Genomic DNA, 13845 nt, shown 5'->3' with positions numbered 1-13845 from the left:
TAACATTCGAACGCCAATATTTATAGAATGGATAAAAATACAATTCATATTTTAGTTCAGGAAATAGAAATATATTCCTTAAGCTATCATAAAAATTTTAATAAAATCATTTGATAAACCTCTAAATTAAAAGATTTTTGCTTTATAACTCTTTTTAACCAGGAAAAAAAAGCCATATTTTCCCGAGGTTCAAAACACTTTTCCCACTTAACTGGTATATTTTGGTTTGAAAGATGTTTTTTCAATATTTTTTTTGACAAATATTCAAAAATATAACTGTTTTCGAACCATATGGCAGTTTTCATGAGTATTTTCCTTCAGGAGCTTTTTCATCTCGTCTTCATGTAACACATTTAGTGTTTTAAAGTTCAATTTAAAATATGAAAACAAAGAAAACTGCAAACATGGATAAAAAAATTCGTTCCCAAAGAAAGAAATTACATTATAATACTAGTTGTAAAAAATTTTTAGGGAAATAAATTTTGATTTTAATGTAATAAGGCATATAAAATCAAAATAAGCTATATTTGAAATTTTTGTAGCCATGAAGGTCCATGAAATGAACTTGAAAAAGGAGCTGTCTATAGCATTTTCTTATCAAAGACTCGGTTCATCAGCGACTACATGTATAAAAAAAGAAACTGCAAGTTTCCAATGTTAAGATTGATGACGAATGTTATTTTCCTCTCTTTAAAGAAAATAAAACTTTAAACAGTTTTGAATTTAGTTGTATTTACAACACTTTTGCAATGGCCTTACAAAGACATGAAAAATTTATTTATAAATTAAGATTAATGCTCGTAATGATTGAACAGGTTTCTTTATAAAATCATTTGCTTGTTTATTCTATAAATTATAACATTGTTTTATAAATTAAGACTAAAATGATCCAAAAGACGTTAAGCAATTGATTTTGCTATAAATTGGGGATGCAGAAAACCGATAGTTAGTTCAAATGGTACGAACTACAGCCTTAAATTTTAGAAAGCATTCTTGAATTAAGAGGAAATCGTTTTTTTTTACTAGAAAATAAATTTTAAAAAATGATAAGTTCTTTGTTTCGATTTTTGTGGGATTTCGGTGCGGGGGTGAAAAAAGGGACGTTGAGGCACGTGGCGAGATTTCTCGGGTGTCATACTCCTCTGAAAGGTCTCCCATCAGTTATTGATGTTGACAGGTACTCGTGCGTGGGAGGAGGCGCGAGAATCTGTTTACTGTTGTGAAGCGCATCCTTCAACAAAAGCTATTGTGAGACATCTTTGTGAGCACCGCGTGAGAAATTATCTTGTTTATCATGTCCTGAGATAGAATCGCATATGGCATAAAAAAAACACAGTTGACAAAGAAAGCTAGAAAAATGGTTCGACAAGCACAATTTGAACGACGCACTGCATGGTAAATTTCAATAGGTTTGTTTACAAATCAGTGTATTGGGAGTAAAAGAGAATTTAATATTGCTAGCAAAAAATGTTTATAAAATTAAAATATAGTTCAAATTTTATTGAAATTTAAAACCATAATTTTTTAGGAATCGAATATATTTTTTTAAATATTAATTAATCATGAATATTGTTCTCTCCCCGTGATGTCTTTAATTTAGTCATTAATAATCTGTTTACAAACACGAAGTATATTTTGGGATACACTTCATAATTTTAAATCGTGGTCAGATGAAAAGAACGGCACCTGCGATAGCACCCCCTAGCCAAACTTCCTAACTCTCACTAGCGAAAGAACGTTTGGCACACAATATCAGATTTAACGTGTACCAAGGTGATTCTCCAGTGGAATTGGGTTTTGAAATTTATGCATGATATCATGGAAATCAAAATTTTATTACTAAACCACCGTTTCTTACATTTTAAGCTTATTTTCATTGCTCAATAAAGCTCACTCAAGTGCAACAAAACTCACCATCATTGGATGCTTAATACAAGAGTCGTTTTTTTCTTCCCTTCCTTCCCCCCAAGCTCAGAAAACCAAATGATAAAATGAATTTATTATCTAGTCATGAAAGAACATGATTACTTTTCGATATGATCGTCATGAATAGGCAAGAATTTGTCTCACCGGTCCCTCTTCGAAAAATGCTACCGTCAGTCACGTGAGATGGGCTTTAACTTTGAAGCTCCTCATTATTCTGGAATTTTTTTAAAATAAATAAAATGGAATAGGAATATCTTGACAGGCTCCTACAAAATTTTTAATTTTTGCATGCTTACCGACCAACTCATTGCCTATAATAACATTATCCTACGTTGCTTTTGAAAACTTGAACAACTAAGAAAAAGATCTGTTGCGACAGACTTGCCACCTCGTCCCTTTTACCCGAGAACGCGGCTTAGAGCCGAGTGATTTTTATCGCCTTTATGATTTGATATGGATCTACATGTTGGATGCTAAAACTGTGCAACTATAAATAAAGCTCTTTAAATTTTATAGTTATTATATTTACCTGCGCTCCTACAAATAAACATCCAAACTTCCTTGATTTGTAGATATTTACCAAATTGTCTTCAAAATTTAGTAGATATTTAATATACGGATCACATACTAAATTTTCTCCTTTTCCAGCTCAGATAGTTTTTGAGTTAGTGAGTTTACATATAGATAGATAGACAAAATTCCAAAAGTCTGTTTTTTGAATTCAGGAAGATCTGAAATAGAATCTCGAGATCGAATTTTTGGATGAATACAACACATTCTCTTTGAATACATCGTATCTTATAAAATAAAGAAAAATAGTCATATATGATGTTTTTTAATATACACGTTTAATATACATGTTGTCATTCATTCAATTTGTCCTATTTTTATTCAAGTTGAATAAAAATAGGACAATTTTTTTTAATTAATGTGTTAAACTTCCTGAGGATTGCCACTCACGACTAAGAAAAATGCTACATACATTTTTAAAAAAATGTTTTAAATATACGCGTTGCCATCTAAGAAATAAAAAGCATTAACTATCATATAATTCATTTCAAACTCCCACATATATTTAAAAAATAAATTTTGAAAAATTGTGGAATTTACGCAAAATAGCACGACATTTAAGCTGCCATTACAAAATAAATATCTGAATTTTAAAATTTGTATGGTATCAGAATCTCTTCTTCATGTACATTTTTTTAACTGCACACGTTATAATTTGTTTTGATTTGTTTTTTATCCTTTTCTCTTTTTTTAATCTTTTTTTTTTCTTTCCTTCATTCATGTTTTTCTATCTTATCGAATAACAAGGATAAAATCTTAAAAACATGAATTCCGCATTAATATTCAACTGTCCCCAAAGTTCATAATCTAGGTGAATAAAGCTGGTCGCCAAAGGTCCGCTATAACTGCAAACTATAACTGAAAGTGAAAATTGTCTTCATATAGAAATTCTCATTAGTAGCGAATAGAGAAACAAATTATGCAAAGGAAAGGCCTGCTTGTATCCTTTCCTTTTCTTTCTTATTTAGATTTATTTTTTCTTTCTTAAAATGCACATTCACATTACATATTGGAAGTATTTTATGTACAATTAAATTATCTATTGGATTATATAAATTACCAATTGAATTAATAAAAAACAATCTCAATTGCTTTGAAAACCGTCCGCTATATATGTTCTAAGGAGTGCATTATATTCAGCTAAAAGAGATTTCTTAGACTGATTAATGCTTTACTTGAATGTTTTGGCTTCTAGTTTCATCCTTTTGGTGAGGTCATTACAGAAAAGACACGACATTTTTATTTCAGCAAGTTTATAAAAAGCGAAAGTTTATATTTCACTCACTATAAATATACTTTTTGTCATTCACCTTCGTTTATTGAGGGTAATATCTGAAAGGTCAAACTCCGCTTGGCTTTTTTTTTTTTTTTTTAAGAAAATGTTTAGATGCGAATCACATACTGATTACGAATGAATTTTTTTCAATCTTACCTACATATGAACTGGTCAGTCAAAAAAAAAAAAAAAAAAAAAAAAAAAAAAGTCATGAATGCATTTAGTTTAGTTATGGATGCGTTTGTTATTCAAAACAGTCTGCGATATTACAGTCTTCATTTTAAGTTTATTTGTCATTACTTATATTTTGAACTTGCTCTTAGTTTTACCATGGTAAAATTGGATCCGAGATGACACTGAATGACATTGTCAGCATGAGATCAGTTTAGTTTAGTTTAGTTATATTAATGCCCCGTTTTGAAGCAACACTAGGGCTATTTTGGCACTGATCTGTAATTTTGAACTGCAGTCAGATGACGAGAAAGATATCTGAATTGGCACCACTCCTCTCCAAACTTCCACTCCACACCAGCTGGAAGACGTTTGGTCCCAACGAATTTAACGTGCATCAAACCCGCTTACACGAAGGTTCTTCGGTGGAATCGGGTCTCGAGTTTGAAACTCTCCGGTTTCGAAGCCGAGACCTTACCACCAAGCCACTGCGGCCTTGCATAAGATCAGATAGAAATCCTTAATAGTTAGTTATAATTTTTGTGTGTGTGTGTGTGTGTGTAAAATCGCGATTTTTGAGGAAAGACACCTATATAGATATAGTTAAAAAGCAAAACCTTATTTAAATATAAAAATTTGATCCAAATCATTAAATCCATTTCCGAGATGCACGAAATAAATTTATATATACATATATGCACAAATTACTCTTTTAAAGTTATAAGATATTGCCTTTTGCTTCTATAGTAGAATTCTCATTACTAACCGCACTCTTTAAATTGAACTTTTATTCCAACGACAGGGATGTTGAAATTTCTTATACCACAAGACTATGTTACCTGGCTGTAATTTTATATCACAGACCATAACATAGTTACGAGGAGCAAGAAATTCAATAATCTATTTTTCAAATATGTTTTATAAGAAAATAAAGAAAATCGTGCTAAATTGATTTACTTTTTTTTGAGCGTCTCTAGTTCAATAAAATGAAGTGGACTGTAGTTTTTAAAACAGTTTATTATGAAATTCAACAAAGAGATATCAAATTATGATTTGATTAATGCTATTAAATTTAGAATGCAATATTAGATCACGCCCTCGTTTAATAGGAGATAATAATAAGTAAGAGAATTTCGTCTTCTGCTTAGTAGAGCAGCATCTATCTCTTGGTGCAGCTCCCCCCCCTTTCTGTCTGAACTGAGGGGTTTCCTCTTTCGCCACCCCCAAGTAAACTTAAACATTTAGAATGAAATAAAAATTCTTTTTTATTTATTGTTCATTAATGCTCAGCCCTCTTCACCCCCCCCCCTTCATTACGTATGTGCATTGGAAGTATTATTTAATACAGAAATGGAAATTCCAAAGGTTTTGTTCGGAAAAGCCAAAAAGTGTGCAGCGGAAGGGGGGAGAATTGTTCATACTTAAAGAACCCTTTCCATACGCTTTGAGGGATGGAGTAGATTTTGATATGCTTAAAGAGACCTAAATCAGTACTTTCAGAATCTTTTTACGTACAAAAATAACGGAAAAAAAAGAAAAGAAAAGAAAGTCTGAATTGCAATATTTGCTTAACTATCGTAAGGTGCCAAAGTGGAGATTAAAAAAATAATAATAAAAAACATCCCACTACTACTGATGTTTTTAATTGAAGCCAAAAGTGACCAGATTTTATACAAAGTGAGGTTTCTGAATTTTCCCTTCTCTGCCTTTCTTCAGCGAAAAAAAAAATGTTTAACATTCTATATGTTTCGAAGATAATAACGATAAATAATAAATAAATAAATTCGAAATAAAACGATGATTAGTTAGATATTTTATAACTTTCTTTTTTTTTTTTTTTTTTTGCTAATATAAAAAAAATTTAACAGATGCTGGTTCTACCTATGTTTCCGCGACTCCACGTACAAGATTTATTTGGGCTTGTCGAATCTTATGGTTTAAGGAAGCCTTAATTAGATTTATTAAAATAGAGAATCCAAGCTGAAATAAAATATTCAGTCTTATTTTATGACGATGATTAAAATTACTCATGCATATGATGCCATGATGATCAATTTTACTTTTACCTAGCACGTTACATTGCGTACAGACTCCGTTCCCATCATTTCATTCAATATCCCACCTCTTTAAGCACACTTTTCCCTTGTTATTTGAGTAGCCAATCACGGCTTCAGAGTTTGGATGACATCATCACTATCTGTTCTCCGATTGGTGTATCTGTAGAAAATCCCCGCCCACTCGCTAACAGTACGGTAAAGTAAATCTGGAGATGTTATAGTAAGTTACACTAAATGATCAATCAGTTGCGCATACACTGCTTATCTGATAAGAGCAAAAAACTACTTATTTGATTTCTATTGATATTTTAATAACTGCTCATTGTTTTTTAGATAAGCACTTATAAAAACTTAATAACTGCTAAATATACAACAGACCGGAAAACTCAGTGATTGTCAAAAGATTTTTTAATACTGACACGAAATTAGGATATGGATTATTAATTAATATTGTTAATTTTCACAAAATATGTTTGTTGTTTGAATAGAATTGACTGTTATTCAAAATGTTGTTTGCAGGTAAAGTAGATATTATTTGATCCTTTGTATTGTTATGTATCTCTTATTTTGTTATTATTTTTTGTATTTTTGTTTAAATCATTTTCTTTGATTTGTTAATAATACAAAGTAATTGGACTTATTTATATTTAAATATTTAATGATTGCTTCTAAATTACTAAAGATCAATTATTTTTTCATTCATTTATAAAAGAGATTAAAAGAAATTATTTATTTATAAAAGAGATTTGTATTACGCTTTCAAATTAAGGATTTATTGCCATTTAGTGATTAAAATATCAATGAACTGTAAACACAATAGTTAAATTTTTTTTTCATCTTTTCTATCATTTTAATATTATTCAAAATGACAAATTAAACTAAAATGATTTGTTAAGCTAAGATAAATTGAATAGCTCAATCTAATAAGTTGCATTATATTATACTTTTCTTTCACTAAAACTGCTTTGTATAACTCATTAGTTAATAAAGGAAATATATATGCTTTTCTCTAATAATTAATCAATGATTAAAAAAACTGAAGTCTAATAAAAAATCTTTGGGGGGAAAAAAACCCGCACTGACCCCTGAAAGTAGTTTCATTTTATTTTGTTGGCTAATATAAGAAAATGGATGCTTTTTTCTTTAATATTTATATAGCAAATTGTATAGCCCTGCTATATTTAGAAAAGAAGATATTTTTCAACTTTTGAAATAATAAAAACTCTGATTTAAATAAAAATAGATTATGGTTTTCTTTGAAGTATTTTTTGTTACCTTTTATCTGTTCTGTTATTCACATGAATTTTATATTGAAATATATAATAAATGTAATGATTGCTTAAAATTTCATTTTGCGCCTCTGCTTTTTTTTATTCCATAGAAAATCTATTATCATCTGTCACCAATTAAAAATAACTAAAACATCATTCTTTAAATACTTTGTCCCCCTATCCAAAACATTATTTGTGTACGAAAGAGTTTGCCAAGCACTTGCTTTCGAAATAATCACATAAGGTAATTAATTAATTTGAGTTAATTTTTTTTAATTTAAAGTTCTGTAAGGCGATTATTATCGAGACAGTCTTTATTATTATTATTCCTCTCAATTTTTTTTGTTTTTGAATTCTTTCCGGGGAAAAAAAAAAGTTTGCGCATTTTACGAATTTGTCAATCAATTATTCCCTGCTATAACTAAAAACAACGGATATAGATAGCGTCTGTTAATTTGACTGCCAGACGTTACAGTATCTAAAATGACAATTATTCTAATTTCCATTATTTAATAAATACAAATTTATTTTTAAGAATTACAAAAAAAAAAAATGTGTTTACTTTTATCAGTTTTCAGTAAAGTAACAAAACAATATTTTCTAATTCATTTTATTCAGATTTCTGAAGCTAACAATATTCTTTCGTTCTTTGAAGGGAAAATGAACCTCTACCATGTTTTTAATATTCAAAATTGACATTGAACGGTACTTTTTAAGTACAGAAACATCACTAATCTGTCCAATTTCTCCATCTTCTAGAGAGTTCCTATAAAACGGCATGGAGCGCTCCTCCTTCTGCTCAGACACAAGGTAAGCGACATTAAGTTTCCTTTTCGGCATTTATCTCAACAAAATTATCTTCTAAGCTTTCAGCGTATAGATTTTAACATCTCACGTTTTGTAAAATTTATCCACTCTTATGGGATATTTTTATGATGTACAGCAAAAGGATGGTCCATTTAGTTTCGCAAAATTAACTATTTTGCATAAGAAACTCTTAGGATGTCGAGAAAAACATCCAGACCATTTATTTCAGAAACATTATCTTCTAAGCTTTCAATGTATAAATTTTAACACTACAGTTTCTGCGAATATACCCAAAATTAAGCAATATTTTATTAATGCACAGTAAAACTAATCTAACACTTCATCTAATTTTACAAAATTGTCTATTTGGCATAAGAAACTTCTAGCCATGATCGCATTTAGCATGGCTAGAAAAATTCTTTGACCCTTTCTTTATGTCATGGCTGCTTGAAAACTCGGGTGCACCGAATACCGCACTAATTAGCGGAGTAGTCTTTGATTTTTTTCCGATTTTGAATTGAGTGTCCCTGATTGTCTTGGTTTGTACTCGCCAATAAATGATTCTTATTAACAACTTATTAACAGAATTTATGTTAAATGTAGGTTGGCTTCATTTTTTAATAATAAACTATTTTACTCTCTGTTAGCTTCACTTTATAAAGAGATCAACCATACAGAACATTTTTATATTTATTTTTGTGTTTCTTATATATTCCCCTTCTATTTAAACTAATATAAAACGGTGAAGATTAAAGTGTACGGCAATTCAATTAAAATCAGCCATCTGATGGGATATCTGTTTATGTTTCATAGTTTAAGTTCAAATTAAAGAGTCATTTAATTATTAATTTCCACGAATGAATCTTAAACTTCCGTTAAGCTATGCCAAAGGAGGCCTGTTCAAAAAAATTTTTAAAAAGGGTATATTCATATATGTTTAGCAAAAAAGATTAAGATTAATCATGCAATTTCATATTGAAATGCAGTTTTTAAAATCTACAAAATTTTGTGTTGACATATGCATTTAAATTTTGTGTTGATATATGCATATGCATAAATAAAGATGCATTTAAATCAACATCTGCTGCCTTTAAGCTATAAGCTGCACTTTTTCTTCCAATTTTTTTAAAATCCTGGTCTTAAATTGTTAAATCGCATCGAAAATAATTTGCGTATAAAAGTAAAAATATTATAATTTTCAAATTTATGAGCCAGCAATTTAAATACTAATTTCAATAAAATAAAATTGTAGTTTGTCTTATTTAGTATACTTATTCATTCATTTTGCTTTTCATTTTCAGATCCTTATCAAATGTTTGGTCCAACTAGTACAAGACTCGCTAATTCAGGTATATAAATTATTTATACATATAAACACAGTTACATATAATCACTGAGATTTCATCTGAAATTATGTATTTATCGTTTGTTAATAATTTGGTATGATTCATTCTATACCATCAGGTTTCATTCTTTTCTACAATTGGGGTGGGGTGAGGGAATTTCAAATATATTTTTATATGAAGCTAATATGCCACTATTTCATATATATATATATATATATATATATATATATATATATATATATATATATATATATATATATATATATATATATAAATTTGAAATAAATCTGTTATTCTATACAATATGATCAGTTATTTCATGAAATAACTCTGAACTTTACAAAATAACGGAATTATATATTTAAAAGTTAACATATAAAAATATTGAAAAATAAAAATTTACAATAAATATTGGATCTTAATTAATAAACTATAAAAACAATGGAATAGTTCTAAAAATAAACTTCTGATATAAATATAATTAGTAATTTTCGAAGTCATAAAAGTGTATGTTTAAATTTCATTGGAGATAACAAATTTAGTGTTGACGTATCAAGAAAAATCTATGCGCCGTATTTTCCTTTTCCAAAAAAATATTTATTTTTTCACAAATTCCTTTTTTTTTATTTAAATGGAGGTGGGTTTCTTTTAGTTAAATGATATACATCCTTTAGGGATATCACGGAATAAGAATTTTTCTATGAATTCTGGTCTTTTGTCATCTAGTATGTAGAAATTTAAAATTGCTATTTTTTGCTAGATTCCAGTATTCTCAATCATTTTTATTAAAATAGAATTGGTTTGGATTTTAATTAATTATATCCTCAGACTGAATAATAAATTTATTGTATCAAATTCGACAAACGCCTGCTTATTCCTTTAAATTTTTCTCCTAGTTAGTCAGCATATACACTTCAAGCACTATAAATCATTTTGAAACTACGCATTTCAAATCTCGGAAATACTACTTTCTAATACGATCTTTACGCATTTTGCACGATAGTTCATTGGCTGTTCATCTATAGTTTAAAACGTGAGCTACTTGCAAGAAAGCATCTTCCAGTATTATGTTACGTTGTCATTTTCATGCATTATGACACAGTACGGTTTTCATGCATGTTGATTTCTTTTTTACAATAATGCTGATTGAATAAAGTTTCGACAGCAAATATGCATACTTGACATCTTTCTCCATAGTTTAAAATACTTTTGGATGGGATCGACGTTTATACTGCTCACATATTGCTGTGAATAATTCTTTTTTTTATAAGTACATACTTTTAAAATTCTTTTTAGAGAAATTTTAAGAACGCTTTTAGATTTCTCTTCTTGAGTTTCCAGAATTACATTCACATTATTTTTATTATTTTTTAATTTTATAGATTATCGTCGAAAAGTAACCTAAGTCTTAAGAAAGAGACATTATTATTAACTATCAGAAATAATGGAATAAACAGTGTGTGTCTGCGGGTATGCGTGCGTGAGTCTGTGATAGTTGCTTATTTCTAAGCGTTTAATTAATCATTAATTGATGCGTTATTTATAAAGATAGCCGGACTTTTCTTTAAAGTCTAAGGGAAAGGTTTTTCCAGTAACAAAGTTTGGAGCATATCCTAAAAATTTTAATTTTGATTATTAATATTAAATGATTTACCCTCTCCCGAACTAAAAACCATAATATTTTATACTACAACATTTTCTGAAAATTTTTTAAATAGAAGTCATGAAAAAAGCAGAGAAAATATTTTAAATACTTAAATATTTTAGTCCTTTGTTCTTTTTTATTAAGGATAGAGTTTTCATTTTTTCCCTAAATAAATTTTGATAATTCAGAACAATATTAGCTTTGCATTAATAATTTTTAATACTTAAGAAATTAAATATATATATATATATATATAATTTTAAAATAACGCTATGTATTCTTTTGCATAAAGTGAATTATTTTATCCCTTTAAATATCTGCACATTCTTCAAAGTCTTGTTTTTTTAGATGCATCAATTATTAATGTTTTGAGTGAACAAACTGGTCGCCAAAAGTGGCTAGTTATGTATTATATTTCATAAGAATATGATCTCCTTTTAGGAAGCGGACAAATTCAGTTGTGGCAATTTCTGCTCGAACTACTGTCGGACAGCAGTAACGCCTCCTGTATCACATGGGAAGGCACCAATGGAGAGTTTAAACTAACAGACCCAGACGAAGTCGCCAGAAGGTGGGGACAGCGCAAGAGCAAGCCCAACATGAATTACGACAAACTAAGCCGAGCCCTGAGGTATTACTACGACAAGAACATCATGACCAAAGTCCACGGAAAGCGGTATGCTTACAAATTCGATTTCCACGGACTGACTCAGCAAACATCACAGCCATCTCTATCGGACCCTTCTACAGCCTACAAGTACCAAACTGATTTACTGTTTCCCAACTATACGCATGGTCACAAACTGAATTTTGGTGTCAACCCTCATCATGGTCCTGTTGCCCCACCGAGCAATTTATTCCAGACTCCCACAAGTTACTGGAGTAGCCCTAACAGCAGTATTTATACAAGTATTCCAACGACACATGCTTTACCTCATCATCACTCAGGTTCTGTACCTAGTCATTATTCTCATTATGCATAACTGATGGGAGAGGGAGACGATTTAGAAAAATGCGAAGCACTGCAGACTTGTCAATTATTTGAATGGAATCAGTCCTATAATAATAAAGGGAACTGTTTACAGGCTGCAACTTCGAGTGTGAAATTTGAAAGGTTGGACATGCACCGTTTCTTTGTAAGATATTGAATTTTATTTAGTTTAGACAGAAAAACGGAGTATATTTCCATTCTAATTATTCATCGAGTTATCCATATGCCAATCAAATAACAGCCAAATTAATTTTCAGTGTATTATTTTAATCTCTGTCATTAATGTGTTGTTTCAAATTTTTGTGAGAAACACTCGCAAAATGCTAAATTATATTAAAAGCACACAAGTTCGATTTTGCATATTCATAGCGCATATACAAATAACACATACATATCATGATAAGGTATATAATTTAATTTTTGAATGACCTTTGAAAATCATTATTGTTGTAGTTATAGTTTCTAGTCAATATTTGGAGTAAATTGCTTCAAATAGTTATTTTAAATAAAACTTAAACATTTAAGGTAATAAAATAAAGAAAGACGACGAATTACAAATAATACTAAATGTTTATTTCAAATAAAAAAAAACTTTAACACCTTTGAAATGAACATAAATTAATGCTATGATGGAATCAATTTATATAAGGCTGCAATCAAAAGCAAATATAACTATTCAGGTAATCCAAATGCCGGTTGCGCTGAGACACTATTTTCTTTTTATCTCCCAAGATGCACATGGATTTCGGCTTGTCAAATTATCAATCTAATTTTAAATATCATTGTTTTTAGTAGCATCAAAAATCTGATTTTTAAGTACTATCTTTCTATAATGTTGCGTTGGTGACTTTAATTCACTGGTAATGTATTAATTTTGCTTTTCTGGCACAGATTTCAAAAGTACGAAATAGAAAAACAATTCATAGAAAATACTTTTAATGAATTAAAAATAAAGAGTAAGCTGAACAAATGATATTTAAATGAAATGCTTAAAATATTAATGTGACAGTATTGAAAATATAGCCAGTGTTTATTAAATTTTAATTTAATTAAATTTTGTAAAAGCACTCATTTTTGGATGATAAAAAGATAATTTGATTTTGCAAAATAAATTAGATGTCTCTGATTTATTAGAAAATTAATGACACAGGCAATTGTAAAGTTCTTTCAAAATATTTTTATAAACTAAAAAGTGACTATAAAGTGATAATTACTATGACTGCTTAGTTACTGCATACTTTTAAATCATTTTCTTTTTTTTTATGAATTCATTTTGTAAAAAAAGACGGAAAAGTGCAAATTATTTATTGATTGTGGTTTTATCCTAATGAAAAAAAAATTTTTTTTTTCTTTGCTAAAGTAAATTAGTGTAAAAATATTAGAATTTTCATTATAGACTAAACTTAACATGAACTTTGCAAAAATCTTCATTTTCAATATTAAAAATTTCTTGATGTTTCAAGTCAATTAAAAAAAAATGCGTTATAAGACTGGCTTAGAAACTAACATTATAGTATAAAATATAAAAATTATTTTATTTGCTTTATGAATGTTTATTTATATTACATAATCAAAATTTATTTGTTTACATTGTTTTAATACTTATGGTTTTAATAACTCGAAAATTTTAAATATTTAATTAGCGATATTATTTTATTAATGTTTTTGGATTACGAAATTTTTATACATTCATAAATTTGTTATAAGATGTGATAAATTAATTCCTTTTATCTATTTTGTTGAAATATTAGTTTATTATGTTTATTTCTTTCTGTTTTGAATGAA

At 28.7% G+C, this 13845-nt stretch overlaps 1 protein-coding gene across 1 annotated transcript in view; it reads left to right on the top strand.

Annotated features, from left to right (window-relative positions):
• LOC129964203 (DNA-binding protein D-ETS-3-like) overlaps window positions 1-13531 on the top strand; it is a 57081-nt gene extending 43550 nt beyond the window's left edge. Inside the window, exons 3-5 of the mRNA XM_056078923.1 lie at window positions 8031-8081; window positions 9380-9427; window positions 11511-13531. Coding sequence (XP_055934898.1) covers window positions 8031-8081; window positions 9380-9427; window positions 11511-12052 — 641 coding nt within the window. The 3' untranslated portion in view covers window positions 12053-13531. The remainder of the gene's footprint in view (window positions 1-8030; window positions 8082-9379; window positions 9428-11510) is intronic.
• Window positions 13532-13845: the final 314 nt, after the last annotated feature.

The sequence above is a fragment of the Argiope bruennichi genome, chromosome 3 (assembly GCF_947563725.1).
Source record: "Argiope bruennichi chromosome 3, qqArgBrue1.1, whole genome shotgun sequence".
Lineage (NCBI taxonomy): Eukaryota > Metazoa > Arthropoda > Arachnida > Araneae > Araneidae > Argiope > Argiope bruennichi.
The sequence above is the reverse complement of the archived record's forward strand: the minus strand, read 5'-3'. Positions and strand labels throughout refer to the sequence as shown.